This window comes from Thermobia domestica, chromosome 4 (assembly GCF_964235325.1).
Source record: "Thermobia domestica chromosome 4, izTheDome1.hap1.1, whole genome shotgun sequence".
Classification (NCBI taxonomy): Eukaryota; Metazoa; Arthropoda; class Insecta; order Zygentoma; family Lepismatidae; genus Thermobia; species Thermobia domestica.
This window is the reverse complement of record NC_137457.1, coordinates 29,896,704-29,917,795: the sequence shown is the minus strand read 5'-3', so window position 1 is coordinate 29,917,795 and position 21,092 is coordinate 29,896,704. Positions and strand designations below refer to the sequence as shown.

The 21,092-nt window shown below is 35.9% G+C and overlaps 1 protein-coding gene across 1 annotated transcript in view; it reads left to right on the top strand.

Annotated features, from left to right (window-relative positions):
• Positions 1–20,783, top strand: part of LOC145683801 (polyadenylate-binding protein 4-like) — a 42,894-nt gene extending 22,111 nt beyond the window's left edge. The window contains exons 7-12 of the mRNA XM_081755389.1: positions 752–905; positions 2,638–2,748; positions 6,246–6,394; positions 9,249–9,356; positions 13,166–13,270; positions 19,316–20,783. Coding sequence (XP_081611515.1) covers positions 752–905; positions 2,638–2,748; positions 6,246–6,394; positions 9,249–9,356; positions 13,166–13,270; positions 19,316–19,384 — 696 coding nt within the window. The 3' untranslated portion in view covers positions 19,385–20,783. The remainder of the gene's footprint in view (positions 1–751; positions 906–2,637; positions 2,749–6,245; positions 6,395–9,248; positions 9,357–13,165; positions 13,271–19,315) is intronic.
• Positions 20,784–21,092: the final 309 nt, after the last annotated feature.

Below are 21,092 nucleotides of genomic sequence, written 5' to 3'. Positions count from 1 at the left end.
TTGTTGATTTTTTTTTCTTTCTTTCAATTTGAAGCTAAACAATGATAGGAAAGAATTGAAGTGTCAAGATTTTCTTGTGCTGTCATTAATAATAAGGAGAAAGAGCTGTTTACACGGTCAAATGAGTTTTAAAATTTAATTTGGGACAATATAAAAAGATTTTTAAAATATTCCGAGTATTAAGTCATCATCTCGGCGAAATTAAAATATCGCTAATTTTACAGTAATTATGTGATACCTTCAAATAGATAAAAGATAATCGAAATGTGGAAGAGCGCCCTAGACAATATTATTTTACATAAGAAACCGTTATCACGACTCGCTTATCTGCTTTCGATTTCGAGCCATTTTGAAAATCGGCATTTATTTTCGCGTTTCTAAACAGCTGAAAACTGAAAGCCACTAGGTGACTTGTGATAACGGTACCTCACGCAAAATATTGTCTAGGGCGCTCTTGTTCCATATTTCAATTATCTTTTATCTATTTGAAGATATCACATAATTACTGTAAAATTAGCGGTATTTTAATTTCGCCGGGATGAAGACTTAAGCAGTGATTTTTTCAAATTTGAAACTAAACAATGGTAGTTAGAAAAGAATTGAAAGTGTTGTACGATTTTCCTGGGCTGTCATTAAGACTGAGGAGCGAGCTGTTTTACACGGTCAAATGATTTTTAAATTTAATTTTAAACAATATGCAAAATTCTTGAAATATTCAGAATGTTAAGCAGTGGTATTTTTTGGCTTTCAGATATTCCAACCTGGAGGGGCAGGTTATTTTGTGCCAACAATGCCAACACCTCAAAGATTCTATGGTCCTGCTCAGATGGCACAAATCAGAGCGACTCCGCGCTGGCCGGCTCAGCCTCAAGTTCGTCCGTCAGCTCAGCCAGCTGCCGCTACTGGTAAGTTACTGTAAATGTTAACAAGTTTGTTCGTTTTAGGAAAGAAAACATCTTTGATTATTTTAATTGTGTAAAGCTTCTTGACTGTGCATATTAATCTAGCTTATGCATTAGTTTTCCTTTTTTACTGTAAAGTGCCATAGCGTTTTGTCAGATCAGTTTGGTGGTTGTGTTCGTTCACACTAACAATGACTTTCCACTTAGCGTCGCATCTTATCATTTTTATTAAATTAAATCGTTCAATACTGAATAGTTTTCAGATTTGGAAATAAGTAGGGCAGGGATTTTCAGATGGAGAATTGCAAAATAATTTTAGAAGTGTAAAATAAATTTTATGCCACGCAAGGAGGCCTCTAAGTCAAGATTGTGTAATGATCAGAAGTATCCGAACACCCCCAACACATAGGTTTTTCATATTTAGGTGCATTGTGCTGCCACCTACTGCCAGGTACTCAGTATCAGCGACCTCAGTAGTCATTAGACATCGTGAGAAAGCAGATTGTGGCGCTCCGTCTAACTCACGGACTTCGAATCTTGTCAGGTGATTGGGTGTCACATGCCTGCGAGAGTGGAAGCTGTAATCAGGGCTAAGGGTGGGCCAACACCATATTGAATTCCAGCAGTACCGATGGAGGGCGCCACCAACTTGTTATACATTTTCAGCCAGGTGTCCGGATACTTTTGATCACATAGTGTATATCTCGCTCAGTAGTTGCAGATATCACTCGGGACAGTGCGGCAAACTTTTTTAGTCACAAACTGGTGTAAATATTGTATGGAAACAATCTAATTATCCAGAAGTAACTTATCGTAAGGATAAACTCATTAGGACCTAGCCAAACGGAATAGACATTTGACCGCTTCGAAAAGCCGTTTCCAATCTGTATCAGTTACATCTGCATAGTTCTGAAACTACTACTTCGTGCAGAAAATATTGCAAAATCATACTTTTTGTGAAAAACAGGGCCAGTGAATAACGGGAAAACGTATTCTGGACTGACGAATCAAAATTTCAGCTTCTCGTTTCCTGACGCCAAATATTTATGCGTCGCCTACATGCTTCTCGTAGGCTGGACGTAGCTGAGCTGGTTGCTAACAGATTACGGTGGAGCGCCACAGGCCCGCAAAGGGCTATCACGTTAGTGATCATATTATGGAAGCACTAGCACTAGACATTGTTTACTATATAATGTAAATAGTTTAACATTTTTATATCTAAAGCACTTTCATATATTATAAGTTACGTAGGGGAATGCTGTTTTACGAAACTGTGAAAGGTCCCGAGGGTTAAACTCTGAATATGCTAGTGTCCCGTTTAGCCGAATTTGATGAGAGCGATGATGTTTCGATTTAATGAAAATTTGGTTAAGCCGTGATAAAATTTTTATAACAGTGCTGTGCATTTATATACAAACTTCAACTGGCAGGTCACTTGACGTTTACGTGTACAACACGTGTGCTGAAAATAGACGGGGAAGGTAATACAGACTGCACTCATTGTTCTTATTTTAAAATGAATATCGCGCGAGAGTTTTTTTTAAACGAGACTGTACTGTATATGTAAATTAGACATTAAGTAACTCTCTTCCGGTACAGTAAAGATAATTATAAGCAGTGTGTTAAAGTGGTAAGATGAGTTTAGATAGTGCATATTTTTAAGAAATTGAAGAATAAAAATTTTACTGATAATCCGAACTTTGCCATTGCTTTAAATATTTCCTTTCTGTTGTAGGCTTCCCAAGTATGCAAGCTCCTTTCCGCACTGCGCCGAGAGCTCCAGCATCACAGCCAGGCTCAATTCGCAATGCTCTGTCTGCAAGACCTATCACTGGACAACAACCAGGTAAGTCAGGGTATCTATCGGTCACGAAAGTCATGAAATCAGAAAACGGTCATGGAAGTCAAGAAATTTAGCTTTTGGGTCACGATTTTTTTTATCCGTACAATTGTAAGTACAGACTGGAAAATTTTGTTCTATAAAACATCAAAATTCAGTGCGAAAAGTGTCTATGGTCAGCTTTAGACGCTACCAAATCGCAAGCAAAACACGCTTCTATCGCATGCATGGAAATTCGGCCTAATTCGCACCCCAATTCACTCTTGAGAATGTTACGAAATTTTATGGTTTGGTAAAGAAAAGGTCACGAATTTCATTTTGGAATTTTAGTATACACCCTGTAAGTACAGTTCAGCTTTAACAGAAACATTTATCTTCGATTTTGTATGAAATCAAGAGTGGTCATTTCTTTCCGAGATCGTAGTTAGCTTAGAGTTTGGAAGAGTACTGATGCAACAGCAGCTGACACTGTTTTTTTTTTCTCATAGTAGATATGTTCATCTGAGAGATAAATTTTATGATACTGCACGGTTCAAATCCCTTTATCGGTATTCAGTTTTCAGGATTGGTACTGTATTACATTGTAGTAGTCAGTTATACACGTCAGTAAATTTGTTTTTCATGTATACTATTAGATTAATAATAATAAAGGAACAATTCACACTAAAACCTTCCAGAAAATAAGCTGGCGATTGATATTTTCATTGTCTTCTGTGCAAGTCATATTTCTATAATTGTTTTTCTTTCTTCACAATACATGTGGAAACAAATTTAAAACCAGAAAATTATGTTTTTAACCAATAAGAAAAATAATGTAAGTGAACTGCAGAAGGAAATCGTTAGTGGAGGTTTTTTAACTGGGCTCTTACAGCAAAGAAACGGCTTCGACTACCCCTATCTACCTTAGCCAGAGTGAAAAGAGAAACGTGGTTTTTCATTTTACAGTTCCAAGCAATTGCTCAGACCTCGAAGGAACTTAAAGAATATTTTGATAGATTATTGCAGTATTTTGATTATATGTTATTTCGGAATACAAAGTAGAAAATAGGTCCAGTTGGCGAAGAACAGTAGTGAAAGGAGAACTTGTGAACGCGACATTCAACCTCCGGTTTCCATAGGCCAAAGACTTAGTTGGTTAATATCTTATTTCAATAACCTGGACATCTAGGTCATAAACCAATGGAGAAGAGTGTTTAAGGATTCGAAAAAGTAAAATGCTCAGTCAGTTGAAAGTAATTAAGCTTTAAAAGGTTTTAATTGAACATTGTGGGATCGTTGACAAATTGTAACGAGCATCACATCTAGAAAGTGAGTTTCGTAAGATTTTAGTACATTGTCAAGTCATTTCTTAATATATGGAGACCATTAGTGTGTGTAGCATATCTCAACTTGCTCTTAGTTGTTTATACATCCTTACTTAATTTGTACTACAGTAAATTAAAAAAAGTAATGGAGTAATATGGTGAAATCATATTAATTCCTTCAGAAATGGTATGCATATAGGCATCTCTTACATTCATAGTTTTAGATTATACCCTGGCCGGCGAACGATGATTTCTGACAGCTCAGCTCGCGAGAACGATTGAGGAGTGCGGTGTTGCCATGTGCTTCTCGCGCAAGGGAAGAATCGTCTGCTTCCTCGTTGAGGTTGAGAGGGGGTGAGTGAAAGTTTGGCAATGTGCGGGGTTACCATGGAGACGCGACAGGTTATGAGCCTAAGGTTGGTTGACCTGCTGTGTTTGCTCGCTCGCCGTGGCCTTGTGCAAAGCTGTCAGAAATCATCGTTCACCGGCCAGGGTATAGTTTGTTTCTCATATGCATGTGGGTTTTTCAATAAAATTCCGGAGATACATTAAGAAGGATGTGAAAGTATCTTTCGATACGTATGTAAAGATTTTGTACATCTTGCATAAATCAATGATTTACTAACAGCCTTATAATATGGTAGAAGTAATTTATTATTAAGTGTTTTAATTTTCTGATTTTGCTTAGACTATTTTGTTCACATTTCATAAATTACCCTGATATATGATAGCAGGGTGTCTATCGGTCACGAAAGTTACGAATATCACGAAAAAGTAACGAAATCAGAAAACGGTAATGAAAGTCAAGAAATTTAGCTTTTAGGTCAAGATTTTTTTAACCATACAAATGTAAGCACAGATTGAAAATTTTTGTTCTATAAAACGTCAAATTTCACTACCAAAAATTTCTATCGTCGGCTTTAAACGCTACCAAATCGCAAGCAAAGTACATTTCTATCGCATGGATGAAAATTCGAACCCAAATTCGCTCTTGAAAATATTAGGAAATTTTATGATTTGGTAAAGAAAAGGTTACGAAAAACTCACGCAGTTTCATTTTGGAACTTTAGTAGACACCCTGGATAGTAATTTGTTATTAAAAGGTACACAAACGGTAGTTACTTTGAGGCGTTTTCTTCGCACGGAATTTTCTGGAAACATAATTTTGTTAGTATTTTATAAATGATTGCTTTAGCATAACATGATTTAGTTCAAAAATTTAAAGCGAAATTTAGTGGGGTAGTCCGTGCGTTTTATTTTCATCTTCCAGGGCTCATAGCGAGTTACTTTTTTGGGAGGTAAAGTGACTTTTCGTGTGCTTTTTTTATGTTTTGCATTGGCAGTTTTCTAAGAAAAATAAATGGAAAAAAGCAGAAACTTGTTACTCATTACTCTTCTGAAAGCTTCAGTACTTGCTGCCACATGTGAAACAGTCAGCTTTTATTCTTTCTAAAGCAGTTAATGGTTGGTGGATGCTTAAGCTCCCAAGGTGGGGTTGAGAACCCTTCTGTGTCTATTCTTTCTTCCATCATAATAGTCTTTTAGTTTTCTCTCGTAATACTTGTAGTTAACACTCCGCTCAACGTTGTGTGTTTGTGTAATTCATCATATTCGTCTAGAGTTATGCTTTTTGTATGTTCTTAAGAAGAGTAGGTGATGAATTGGAATATTTCATGACTTTGAGAACTCTCAAAGCTAAGTTAAATATAATGTCTGGGATGAAGAAATTTGGAAATAGGCCAGAACTGGATCCACTTACTGAGAAGCTTCTTAACATCTGCTAAGTTTGCTTACCGTAACTACAAAGCATACTTAGAAAACAGAAGAAAAGAGGAAGCTCAAAAAGAAGTAGTAAAGAAAAAAAGATAAAACAACAAAGAGGGAGGGAGAGAGGTGGAGAAATTGACAAAGGAAAAAAAAGGGACATTATGAGATTTGTCACTTTTCAACTATTTACAAGAGACTAGACCACTATGAGCCCTGATCTTCTGATTGTGTTGTGAACGTTGGAAAGATCGGAAGAAAGAATAATATACACATTATCGTCCACTGAAAATATTCTTACTATTCTTTTGGGATAGACGATAATATCTAGTACCGATATAGAATTAAATTGTAATAGTATAACGTGATTATTCAGGTATGTAGTGTCATTGTTAAACGTTAAGTTTTTGATTGAAATATTTGTTTGTATTTCAGTGGGAGCAGCCAACATCCCAACTGCACGACCAATGGGAGCACCAACTGCAGTCTCTGTGTCTGCACAGGCTCGTCCAAACTACAAATACACTCCGACAATGCGGAATCCACCACAACCAATGCCGGTTGCTCCGCAGCCAGTCCAACAGGTTAGTAAACACTTCAGGATTTACATGAACTTCAGATTTCAAGTGATGAATTGTGATACATAAAAAGCGACCAGTCTTTAGTTGGTTAATTCCAAAATATTACGAGGCCGGATCAATAATTAACCCACAACAATGTATGAAGAAGGAAATGTAATATATCACATCAAGAACGTATACAAAGTAAATGCTTACTCTAAATCTACTTTCCAACATAGCAGCCAAGTCTCTCAACACATTTCTCCCACCGTGGTACAGATTTCAAAATAGCCTGTTCATAAATTTAGTCTTTTGGGAATGTAGCCATTTGTGCGCAACCGATATAACTTTGGAATTAAAACTTTAGAATTTCTTCATCGGTCGTAAAAGATGAAAAAATGGATTCGCCGATCATTACGAAGTACTTCTTCAATAGCTATTCTTGGTACGCGTTCTTAGTTTGCTTGATGCTGCTAACTGGACGTCCGGAACGTGGCAAGTCTGCAGTGTTCACACGGCCCTGGTGATGATGTTACTTTCCATACAATCTTTCTCATACACGCATACCAAATTCCTTTAAGTTTCACTTGGATTTCGTCCTGTTTGCTCTTCACAAGTAGATTACTGTTACGCGCGCGCACCATCTTTGGTTATAGTCCGCGTCACCCGAATTGGCATGTGGCATCAGCCAATAAGCTTGCAGTGCGCTGTTACTAAACCTTCAGGGAGGAATATAATCATTGTGGACAATTATGAATGATTAGATTCTTCCCTGAAGGTTTAGTAACAGGGCACTGCGAGCTTATTGGCTGATTCCACACGCCAATTCGGGTGATGCGGACTATAGTAGTTATTGCTTCTAATCGAAACTACCAACTGCCGTGTGAACTTCAAAGTACTTCTATTTTTCATGTCCCAGAAGAATATATTTCCTCCTGAAAAAGAATATGCGTTACCTGTTGAATCCTGTGGTTGAAAAGTTTTAGTTGGTTGAAGAAAGAAAACAGAGAAAACACCATTGAGATCATCCAAAATAATTCATAAGAGTTTGAAGCACTGTAGGGTCTTCGGCAGGTGATAGGAATAGAAGAGAATGTAACATTAAAAGTACATGATTTAGGCTCACGTGATTAGAAAGAAAAATCAAAGTTACATCGATCTGTCGTTCACCAAAGTGTTTTTGCGTAGGCTATTTTTCCTGTCACCTCATATCTTCTGTTCCTTTTCCCTGTTAAGAAGCTCTCCGTCCTTCGAAATGTGAAGTTATTTTCAGCAATCTGAATGATACATGTATATTTTCTTCTTGATGTTCTTAAGAGACCTCATCCCGGCGAAATTAAAATACCGCTAATTTTACAGTAATTATGTGATATCTTCAAATAGATAAAAGATAATCGAAATGTAGAACAAGAGCGCCCTAGACAATATCATTTTACATGAGATACCGTTATTACGACTCACTTACCTGCTTTCGATTTCGAGCCATTTTGAAAATCGGTATTTATTTTCGCGTTTCTAAACGGCTGAAAACGGAAAGTGACTAGGTGAGTTGTGATAACGGTACCTCACGCAAAAAAATATTGTCTAGGGCGCTCTTGTTCCACATTTCAATTATCTTTTATTTATTTGAAGATATCATATAATTACTGTATAATTAGCGGTAATTTAATTTCGCCGGGATGAGGCCTCTTAATGAATGTCAATGGTTAGTTTCACCCATCAGATTTTTTATTTTATTTTTTTTTTTTAATAATTGAAAAGCGCAATGAAAGCTCTTCCGTTTTATAGGAGCATTAGGAAAATTCCGTTATAACAGTTATGCTTATAGTAATAAGATGTGATTATCGGGATTATGTACTTTCAAAAGTTCCTGCAAGGATGTAATATCTAATTTAAACCAGGGATGCAAATATGCAACAAAATTTTACTAGCCCAAGTCAAAAGCTACTAGCCCACATACCTCAATAGAAATCATTTACTTACTTTCGGTATTGTAATAGTGATATTAAAAATTCGCCCGCCCCGATGAACCACTCGCCTCAGGCGAGTGGTTATTTGCACCTCTTGATTTAAACTACGTCAAAAGTTTCATACAAACTACCTAGTGTATATTTATAAAGAAAGAACACTAAATGTGTTAAACTGTTACTTCTCACCAGTTTGTAAATTTTAAAGCTATTATGCGCCGCTACTTTGTGTACAGGTAAAATGCTTGACTTTGCGTGGTGAACCACTCACCAATACACGAGGAAACTAACAATTCATTATGTGCAAAGTTAGCGTAATTATGCATGAAACTCTGGAAAGCTCTAAGTTATTATAGTCGTGTAGTGTGTCTGAAGAAAAGTACTTGAGTCACAGAAGAGCTAAATCTCATGATTTACCCAGTTTTAAAATCAGTTGGTGATGTCAAAATTGGTCACAATTAATGCAGCAAATTCCCATCATTTTTGGAACTATTTCTATAGCTATTAAATCTGTACTCTGGTGCAATGTGCACATAGTATAAAATTTCCTAATCACGGGACTAGCAAGGTACAACAGCAGCAATTACTCGGTTTTCTTTCTTTCTTTCCTTTAACCTACATAGTCATCAGAGGATACGAATCTGTAAGATTAACATTTAGGTGTCCGTAAAAGTTGATCGCTTCTGCGTGTGTGATACCTGTAGATTTACATTTACAGCACACTTGAGTGCGATTTTCAGGGAATTGTTATTAAAACGTCAGCATTACAAGGGTTAATGTCATGGGTCATAAATTCACAAACATATTTTTTTTTTTTTTTTTTTTCAATTTGTGTTAAAATATTGGATATATTAATGTTTTTCTTCAATCTGTGAGTCCTCTTGTAATGCATTTGTTTTGTTTCTTTTTAGGCGGTGCACATCCAAGGCCAGGAGCCTTTGACAGCGTCCATGTTGGCTGCAGCACCACCACAAGAGCAGAAGCAGATGCTGGGAGAGAGACTTTTCCCACTTATCCAGGTACGTTCATTTTAAATTAACATGTGTAAATTCGTAAGAATTTCTAATTGTTCAATTTGAATGGTCGTTGCTCTAGCAATTTTGTAGTTCTTGAAGTAATAACTTTCTGAAGACCATCATGATACCGATGGCTAAGAAATCGAACCCAAGGAGATCTGAGGATTACAGAACTATTAGTCTCATATCTCATGCTGCTAAAATTTTCCTCCGAATACTGAACAGAAGGTTATATGGAAGAACAAATGAAGTTGAGGAGGAGCAGTTCGGGTTCAGAAGAGGCAACGGCACAAGAGATGCAGTTGGATTATTAAGGGCGAACGGTGAAAGATTTATAGAAAAAGGGAAAGAGATGTATACTGTATTTATTGATCTAGAAAAGGCTTTTGACCGCGTGAATTGGGAATTGTTGTTGGGAGTTCTAACAAAGATAGGGTTGGAATGGGAAGATAGAAGACTCATAAGAAACTTATACATGAACCAACAAGTAAGTGTTAGGATAGGGGAAGAACTGACGGAAGAGAGTACAATTGGAAGGGGAGTTCGACAAAGATGCTGCCTCTCGCCAACACTATTTAATATCTATCTAGAAGAGATAGTGAAAAAGAGCCTACATGATGATGATGGCATTTCGGTAGAATGATTAGATGCATAAGATTTGCAGACAAATGGCGCTTCTTGCAGAATCTGAAAAGAAAATCAATAAAATGTAAGAAAACCTGATGATGGGCTTTGAGGAATATGGGATGGAAATAAATGTTAGAAAGGCAAAAACCATGGTGATTGGAACGAAGAGGTCTGTGTCAAATATAAAAATGGGAGGGGAGAAAATAGAACAAGTGAATAGTTTTCGATATCTGGGTAGTATTCTTAGTAATGATATGAAGTGCGAACGTGAAATAAAAGCAATGATAGGAATGGCGAAAGAAGCCTTTAGGAGGAAGAAAAGTCTGTTTTCTGGGACCTTGAATAAAGAGTTGAGAAAAAGACTCGTAAAATGCTTCGTATGGAGTGTTGTGCTGAATTGGGGGAAGGGGGGGGTGGACATTACGTAAAAGTGATGAAGATCGACTGGAAACCTTCGAAATGTGGGTGTGAGGAAGAATGGAAAGAATTAGTTACGGCGAGCGGAAAACGAATGTGTGTGTTATAAATGGTGGGGAAGAAAATAACACTTTTAGATATTAAGAAGAGGAAGATAAACTGGTTGGGACATTGCCTAAGAAGAAATTGTCATGAGGGACGTCCTAGAGGGTATGGTGACGGGAAAAAAGGAGGGAGCGAAGGAGACTACAATTAATGGATGATATAAAAACAGATCATACGTGAAGACGAAGAGGTTAGCGGAGGACCGTGGAGCATGGAAGCTTCTCAGCTGCGGCAAGTGACCTGCCAATAATGCAGAGTACCTATGATGATGATGATGATGAAGTTGTAGTAGTAATAAGCATGGACAGAAGCTAACAAAATCACAAATTTGCAAAAATTTCCTAATACTTTGAAAATGTTTTTTCAGTAATCGCGCTTTGAGATACTATTCTATAATGTGATGGACTCTACAGAGTATTGCAAATACTATAAGACAGTTTTTACGTTTTTACAGAAATGTGGAGTCGCATAGGTCATTTGCTAAATATCAGGGATGAGCTGAAATTTGAAATTTTTATTTTTTAAAATATCTTAGCATATTTGTACTTAAAAAATCCTATTTCTGTATTTTATTACTAAGAAGGAAATATATAAACTTGGATATATATATTTAATTAAACAAATTAGCGAATTTGTAAGAAAACTCCAATGCAGTTTAATTATTAAAATTTCCTAATTCGTAGTGTTAGTTTTCAGAGTAATCCGAAGAAATTAAGAGGTTAATAAGTGGTTTCAGCGGAAATAATCTGCGATATATGCTTGAAAACTAGGACGTATGTTTGTTCAGGGAAAACTAAGACCGTATGAGACGGTCGCCAGTAACTTTTTCATGGTATTCTATAAGCACTGAATTGATGAAACACTTGTTCCCACCAAGTTTAGTGTCCATTTTTGAAAACACAACGGCCAAACTAATATACGATATAATGAAAAATACATATGAAGTTTCGCATTGATGATGTGACTAATTTAAAATTTTATATTTTAATTAGCATCACATCCACTATTTTCTGATTAGCGAAAGAAAGTTGTGCACAGTTACTCAGTAGAAAAAGAAAACTAGTGCTAAAGTGCATCGTAGTTTCGCCTGACACTATATGCGCGTGTAAATTCAATTTATTGTTATTATTCCTTCCATTCTAGCCTTGGATCATTCAATCAGCTTCATTAATTCACCTATGCTTTCGCCAAATCGTTGCATATGACGTGCAGATATCAATAGTTGAAAGTACATTTCCGAACAATTCCGTCTTTGGTCTACGTACGGCACTTTATGAACTACAATGTGTTGCACAGTTCAAAATAAGGGATGTGCGGTATACACTTGTAAATATCGAACTTATCCAACTTCCTTGGCTGAGTTTTGAAACTGGTTTAGCAAGTTACGAATTTGTCCTGGATAAGAACCTCTGTAGGAATGCCCATTTTAGGTGTTAACTACTATGAGGTAGGGCTGTGACAGGGTGTCTATCGGTCACGAAATCAGAAAATGGTCATGAAAGTAACGAAATTTAGCTTTTGGGTCACGATTTTTTTAAACTGTACAAATGTAAGTACAGATTAGAAAATTTCGTTCTATAAAACGTCAAAATTCACCACCAAAAATATCTATGGTCGGCTTTAGATGCTACCAAATCGCAAGCAAAGTATGTTTGTATCGCATGGATGAAAATTTGGCCTTATTCGCACCCAAATTTGCTCTTGAAAATGTTAGGAAATTTTATGATTTGCTGAAGAAAAGGTCACGAAATTTCATTTTGGAATTTTAGTAGACCCTGTGTGAGATTTGGATTGGATTATTGATTAAATACTATTTGATCAATATGTGTAATATAAAGATATAAAAATATCTTAAACATGAAAATATAGCACAGCCCAATTGTGAAGTTCTTACCAATATAGTATTCAGTTAATGAGTTGTTAGGGAAAGAAAAAGTCATGATGTTGGGTGTAGATATGCTTTAATAAAGTCACTCAATTCAATGCTTGTCATCCCTAGTTTAGTAAGAACAGGGCATTTGTTGATCAGTAATTTGAAAAGATAAGCTATGTGTTAGTACTTATGAGTTTAACAAACCTAGGCCTAATTTTTCACTCGGTGTGCTGGTTTTGTCACAAATTGGTTACTATAAAAAATGATACATAACTTCAATCTGAAAACTATAGACTTCTTCAGGATAGTTTCATTGTACCACTCGACCTCCATTGGTCGAGGAAGGGATTCTAATAGAATTTTATAAAGAAATAGTGTATGCATTTTTACAGGAGAGCAACGAAACTTGTAATTCAAGAACAGTCTTCAAAAATTTTAGGATTGTTACACATGTGACACGTATGACAGCTGTTGCGGAATAATATTCGGAATCAAGTAAATAAGCTTTTGATTTTGGCAAATTTCATTATGAAACTAAGTTTATGGAATAGCGTTGTTCAATAGCTTTGAAAGTGGCAGGCAGAGAATCATGATATGGACATGACATGAAGATTTCGGAGAATCCTGTGAATGAAACTCAGTGCACTGTGGAATATATTGGACAAAATAATGTTCCTTGAAATGTTTACGTAAATTCAGAAATAAATTAAATTACATAAATCTGCTGTATTCTTATGAGATGTGTTGAAGCAAATAACTGTAAACCTAATTTTTTTTCTTTCTTTTCTAGCGCATGTATCCGGAACTTGCTGGCAAAATTACTGGAATGTTGCTCGAGATCGACAATTCCGAACTGCTTCATATGTTGGAGCATCACGAGTCCCTCAAAGCCAAGGTAAGTTTCTATAGATGACGTACGTAATAAATATTGTTTAAATAGCATCGGAATAACGATTCATACATGAAGAGCTTTTAGTTTGGTTTTTGAAATGTTTCAAATGTTACACCGTAGAATAACAAGAAAATTACAATCATAAAGTTTGTTGAAGGAAATAGCGCAATTCAACCACACGTATAAAGAAACATGAGAAATCTAAGTTTGTACCTCATACGGACTAACGAACTTAGTGTAAGAAGTAAGAAAAATAATGCAGCGTAGTAAGAATTGAAATGCCTGAATGTATCGCTTGCTAGCCATTTAAAAAACGAAAAAATCCGGAAGAATCACATTCTTGTCCCTTTCCTTAAAAAAAAAAAAATATTAAAAAATCGGAAACTGTGGCTCTTCGCTCTCGTGAGCTTTATGCCTTAGAGAAGTGACCATATGCTTGGATATTAACTGTCATAAAAGGTCCGCTCAGTTTAATCTTTTGTCTTAAAATCGAAGGGATACAAAGGGTTTCAAACGCTCTCAACAGATCCGAGGAAAGTAATCGCCCATTTTCCTTATGTGGTATCGAGGTTACACACTTTACGGCATGCGCGGTGGCTCAGTGGTACATCTCAACTCTGGCGCATAATTTGATCCCAGTGCGAGCCAAGTGAAATACTGTGATGCGTCTTGTGGGTCCCCCCCCCCCGTTTTTTTCTCATTTTTTTCATGCCAGCATTTCATTCATAATCACCACTATCTCCCTTATCCTTAGTGCATAATCATCCCAGCGTTAAACGTAAAGAAATAGTTCAACTCTTCATTATGACCTGTCCTCCATCTTATTTTACATTAACTTTCCAAGAACTCTGCAACTCTTTCCTTTTCGGGTTGCTTCATTCACGTGTTGAAGAAATTTGTTAATTGTAGTTTTCTTTTCTCTGCATATTTTAGTTTTACATTTACTTCATAATGTGTGTTCTTCGCTAGTTTTCCCGGTGGCACGGTGCGATGAATAGAGCGCTTATCTGGTGCATGGAGGTCCTGGTTCGATCTCCGGTCAAGTAAGTTGGTGGTGGACATCATCGTGTCCGTGGTTTTCCTCGGGGTACTTCCGTCTCCTTCCACATTCTCATTCCACCAATTTTCGTCATTCACGTACCTTAAGGTGGATCACCACCCGGAAGTCAGTACATATTTTAGCTCGTTCCCTTAACTACTGCGCAACGAAACGTCACATATTATAAATATTATACTATAAGATAAAGTTATGTTTCAGCTACAACACAAGACACTGATTCATTTGGTTGTGTCTTCTGATATCGAAAAAGATAACAAATAAAAGAAAAATATTTGATTCGTTTTGCAATGAGCACACAAGATGTCACTTGATGTTAGCTCTTACAAAAAGTGCTCAATTTTATGAGATATTTATTTGAATGTGTAAAGTACTTTAAAGTAACGATCTTATTACAAAATAGATATATTGTTTGACCGTTTTTCGTGTTTCACATTTTATTTAAATATTAATTTACATTTAAGGAAATAGATTTTGAGAAGAAACTTGCGCAGAACGCCATAATGCGTTGTTTCCAAATTTGTACGTTTAATTCCTGGATTCTAGCGTTGCAATTCGAGAAGCTGAACTTAGCTGTGAATTGCGGTATGGGTCAAAAATTAATTTCTCCAATATATATCCAATCAGAATCCCATATTACTTCCTTTATTATCTGGCACCGGTAAGCACTCGACACTACCTGGCAACGCCGCACTATTCAAGCAGTTTTTATCGTAGCATCGAGAACACCTAGTGATCCACCTTACATCCGTCTCCCGTAGCAAAATGACATAATCAGGGGATGTTAAACTGAAAGATTGGATTTCTTTGCAATTTTTCCGTAATTAAACTTAATCCATCTGTCCACGATGCTCATATCAGTGTTATCGTTTCCATAAACATCTTGTAGCCTTCTGTGAACATTAAACAGACAGTATCCTTGTCTCGTCAGGGATTCAATGGTGACACGTTTGTATATAGTGTCTATTGTAGGGTTGGCGTGAAAGGCCAAGTTGTTAGTGCCAGATGTGGAGTTGGCAAACACGGCAATGTGATTAACGCCACTTAGTTTAACGGTTTAGACAAAAAAAAATCTGAAGATTTGTTGTTGGTAACTAGATATATGTTGTGTTTGGGTAGAGAAATGTCGATTCTATAGTTGATGATTGGTTTGATTTATCAGATGTATCATTATATAAGTGATTTGAGAAAGTTAATAGAGTTGTGTAGAGGTAAATAAATGCTAGTAGGATATTTATATATAGTGCACTGATTGGTTTTGTGCTCACCAAGTGAATTGATTTTATGGTAGAGGATTCGGAAGTTATTATGTTGATAATAAAGAATAAGCTACTTTAACCGTACAAGATTACATTCAATTTTTAATTCTTACATCTATTACTTACCTGTAATAAACAAAAGGATTATTACGTACTTGTATCAAAGAGACATTCTAATAACAGTAACAGTTTGGACGATCTTTGTCAGTTGCTTCAAAGGTGAGGCAGCGGTTACATTGCTTTTGGAATCGTTCTCAAAAAACTTAACAGAAGAAAAGTTGAAGATTTCGGTATTGCTGCATTCGGTATTAGATAACGTGCCTTTTCTCATACCGTTAAATGGAACTATAGTTATATCAAACTAAGATACGAACTGTCATTTGGAGAAGCAAGTGTTGCCCTGGTTCCACGTTGTAATCCGATGTAATTTCTTCGCTTCGATTGACACACTTCTGAACATGTTACAAGACTGCAACACTGCATTGTAGGTGTTCTTTCTACCGAAACCATACCACAACGTTTGGTTGCCCCTCTCTGGATAATCTAGTAACACCATGACGAAGTTTTCTTTCTCACTACAGATTTCTACGTGGTTTTGAACTGTTTCTAATTTTAATCCGTATATAGTTTTGGTAAAGAGCTAACAAATGCTATTACATTTGAGTAAAAGTTACTATAGTCTCAAGTTCGGTGAAACAGCTTAATTCGTAAAGAATTTCATAGGTCAGAAATACGAATATCATTATTATTTGCTGATTAGCTACAAACGATAAACAGTAAAGAATGGTATATCACTTACGTATTCGAGTGCATGTAGGAATGTTCGTATTTGAAGTACTGTAAAAAGAACTAACTTAATCCAAATTGTTTGGGATTCATGAAAATATTCTCGAACACATCCATTGTCTTGTCGTCAAAAGTAAAACTGTTTGCCGACTGCAAGAAGAGTGACCCTTAGCAGCGAGCATTATCGACAAAAAATTCATAACCTAGGTCTCCGCAGCGTAAAAGTTGGAGCTTGCTGATGCAGGTGCAAGAAATGAACAATAAAAGGATCAAAAATGGACAGTGGCAAAAAAGGCCTTGTTTAGAGGGCCACTGAATTTATTTGTTAAAAAGACAAATGAATAATTATTGATTTTAAATGAAGAATGTTTATTGTTTAATGGTTACGAAGTTGAGATATAAGATGATATAGTGAGTTGAGTGTTTAGTGGAAGAATTGAGTATCTCAAGTGTCAAAAAGAACGTTAGTTACAGTCGTAAGTTGATGCAAGGAATTATATGAAAAGAGTATGAAATAAATAAGCATGATTGGAAATACTGTTAATTCTAAATTGTAATAGTGATACGTATGAAGGCGTATACAACTGGTTGTATGAGTTAATGATATTAGAGTAATTTCAGAAGTCTAATTTGAAGTAGTATCTTTTCGGAACGGAACGTAACGTAACCTAATTTAAGTAGTATTAGCTGACTGAGAGCCGCTTGTGCCTTGACATTTAGTTATTTTGATACTTGAAAATTGCATAAATCAAGGAACGAAATTTCTGCTTGCCGTTGACGAACAAATATTTATTTGGCTTCGAATTGCACTTTTTCGTGCATAGAATGAATCTACCGAATTTCGGAGTAAAATATTAGCGGTAGTATTGACATTAAATTCAGTGACTGCGCAGCTACGATATCGTGTGCTGTGCGCCATCTGTTGTATATGTATTAAGCTTATTGTATTCTTGCTGTTCTTGCATGAACATTCTTGCCGCGTGTCGTAATAGGGGCACGATCTTCGCAATATAGATTTTACTATTTTTTTTTACCTGAGTTTCTGGTCCGTTGTACACTATACGTTACAATTGTATTTAATTAAGCTCTAATAATGCACCAAGAGTGAAAAAGTAAATATCTGGATCGGGACTCAAACCCGGGATCTTCGACGTACCGTGCCGGTGCGTTAACCACTACGCTACTAATTCCGCTCCTAAAACAGCCATACACGCTCTCATTGTTTCAGGCGTATTTTCTTTCACTCAGACCACATGGTTTGTACAACAACTTCTTGTTGTGCTTTTACAATCCAGTAACACCTCTGGCAGTTGTGTTATCATTATATAAACGAAAGGAGGAAACAAACCAATTTTTAACACACCCGAGTGATGGCTGTTCTGGGAGCGGACTGAGTAGTGTAGTGATGAACGCATCGACACTGTACACCAAAGATCCAGGGTTTAGTCCCGGTCTAGCCATGCACTTTTCACTCTTTCTCATTGAATTCCCACTTATAGAGGAGTTGGTGTGTTAGAAATCGGTTGTCTCCTCCTCTCGTTAATATAAGCTCTAATAGTTTACTTTTAATTTATATAATATTTGTGCGAGAGAAAATTCTGACCACTCTCTGATCTGGCTACTGAATTCAAGCGTGAAATTTCGTAAACTCCTTTGAATTTGGTTATGCGGAAACACTCCCTTCATAAAAACTGTCAAAATAGAATACCCTAGTATACCAAACCCTGATTTAAATTTCAACTAGGGAACAAGCTTTGTAAATATGGGAAGCAGATCGTTCCCTTTGATTATGTGACCTATAATGTTAGTGCCATTGAAGATGTGTTAACATATCTTCCCAGTCGTATATTTGAATCCGCTTTCCCCGCGCAAAGAAAAGAAAAAGAAGAAAGAGTGTCATAATTATAATAGAAATTAACTCGGATGTTTGTAATATATTAAAACTGTTTGTATTCTAGAGCTTTCCTATTTCAAGTGTCCCTCGGAAAATATGTGAAATATACTTCGGCCTTACCCGTATCGCCCTCTTATGGAGGAAATCTTCCCATTGCTTTGGAGAAAGAAATGAATGGCCTCGATTGTGTTGCCAATTTGTCATTCAGTCCTTTGGTCTTAGCGAGTGAAGATCGTAGGCTGCTTATACAGTGTGTCTATCGGTCACGAAATCAGAAAACGGTCATGAAAGTCACGAAATTCAGCTTTTGGGTCACGATTTTTTTTTTTTTAACTATTCAAATGTAAGTGCAGATTGGAAAATTTTGTTCTATAAAACGTCAAAGTTCACCACCAAAAATGTCTATTGTCGGCTTTAGACACTACCAAATCGCAAGCAAAATATGTTTTAATCGCATGGATGAAAATTTTGCCTAATTCGCACCCAAATTCGCTCTTGCAAATATTAGGAAATTTTATGATTTGGTAAAGAAAAGGTCACGAAATTTCATTTTGGAATTTTAGTAGACACCCTGTTATAGTGGCTAAGACAGTGCACAGCGAAGCCCGTGAAATAATTCAATGTGGCAACCCTGTCCGCATCCAACTATTGAAGGATTTCGACCACCTGAAATTTGTCCCTCCTTTTTCGAGGGAAGTACGTCTAAGCTCACATCGACGGCAGTGCTAGCAGGGGACACTCGAAATAGAAAGGTTTTGTCACTTTCTTCGGTGACATCTAGAAATAGCTAAATCAGATACATTATTACTTAAAAATTCTCCTGATGAAAGTAGATAACCTTACTCCTCATTTTTTTCTTTCTTTTTTTTTTTAATGTACAGTTCTTCACGAGTCTAAGATTAAAGGTAAGATTGTTCTTATTTGAATTCTGTATCCTATAGTATCAGCAAATAGAACGGTATAGATTAGTATTAGTCTAGACGTGTTCTTAATCTTGATTTGCTGCAGTGTGATTATCAAGTAATTAATGCTTGATTACTCTGTCCTTGTAGGTTGAAGAAGCCGTTGCTGTATTGCAGGCTCACCAGGCCAAACAAGCAGCGCAAGTGAAGAAAGAATAAGTTTACCTTCAATCCTGAAGACACTACATTTTGCCCACGTTACTATTCACTAAATTATAATTAATGAAATTGTTTTAAAAATTCTGGGTTGGGTAAAAAATAGGGTAATTTGTTCACCGTAAAAAAAATATATATTGCCAGGTTTGCTGGTTGCAGTTAGCGTAACACATTCTAAATATGTAAAACAGCATAATATATTCTCACTGCTAAAGTAATTAGTTAATTTGCAGTGGGCACTTTTCACACATACAAATAACAAGAGGAAACTTACGAAAATCGAATAAGACCTCAAGATGAGACAAATTTTGAAAGTGGGGAAAAAAAATAAAAGCTACAATAATGTTATAATATCTAAAAACAGCTGAATAAGGACCACACCATTGGGCACAATTTTTTTTTTATTATTATTGTTTCATTTCCATTTCATGAAAGAAGAGGGGGGGAAAAAACTTGTCTCGTTCGAAACAACAAATAACTTTTAAATGTTTGTATGGATGAAGGCAATTTTATTTCAGTGCATCTACAATCTACTTCAATTGAATCTGAGAAAAATTGGCGTTACTTTGAGTTGGTCCAATGGGGAAAGGGAAATATTAATAAATTAATCATACGCTTTGAAAGTGAAAGATGATAAATTTATATTTAAAAAAGGGAAACATGTTTTGAAGAAACTTCGCTTAGCATAATCATTATTAGTAAGTAGTAATTACATTTCTGTTACTTGGAAGTTGTACACTGTGGTGGTAACTCCTTTTATCTGTTTGCACTGATTTATTTTTTTTATCGTGCCGTAGATAAGATATTTTTTTGTACAAGTTTGTGCTGTTTTCCACTTAATTTTCAATTCTGTAATTTTTTTTTTGTCCCAAAATTTGTAGATGATACAGTGTAAAATTGCTTATATCTATATTGATATATATATATATAAAAATATATATACATGTATATTACATTTTAAAAGACGAAAAAATCGCAAAAAAATAGTAAAAAAAGAAAACGGCTGGAGTTACAATAAGTATTATTCATTTCAAGCGTTTACCTTGGTCTTGAAGTGATACTTATTGTGTTCCATCGAAAATTTATCTACGTAGCGTGTAACAGTTGAAATATATACTACTGAAGAAGTTATTTAAAAAAACCAAAAAAATAGAAAAAGTGGCTCAAAAGAGCCCCAAAAATCCCATAACAATGTCAGAAAATCCAAAAAAAAAAAGTAAGAATGTTTAGGCCAAAACGTAAAAAATTTTTGAAATGAAAAAAAAAATAAACTTTTAAGACTTTTTTTTTCTTTCTCTATGTAGCTTAGTTTTGGGATTTACTTTTCACTTGTGGGGATAGGATTACTTATTGTCTATAACGAACTTTTGGGAATAAAAATTCTTTTTCTTTTCCTATAGTATTTGCTGTTTTATTTCTCTCGTTACAAAATACTTAGGTCTTACAAAAACAGTTCTAGCGATAAGTGGATCTAGAACAGTGTGAACCATGAATGGACTTGATATTCTTGAAACTTTATTTCTATTTTGTAACAGTTTCCCCTTTACTGCAAGACATTGCCTTTTATGTTGACTGGTTGTTCCTTGCGAGTCTTCGGTCCATCTTACATATAATTAATGCGTCATCAAGGAAAAACATGAAAATAGGTGCGAGTTCCACAAGTGCATTAATGCTCTCAAATATAAATATGGTTATTGCCCCCTGTATACAG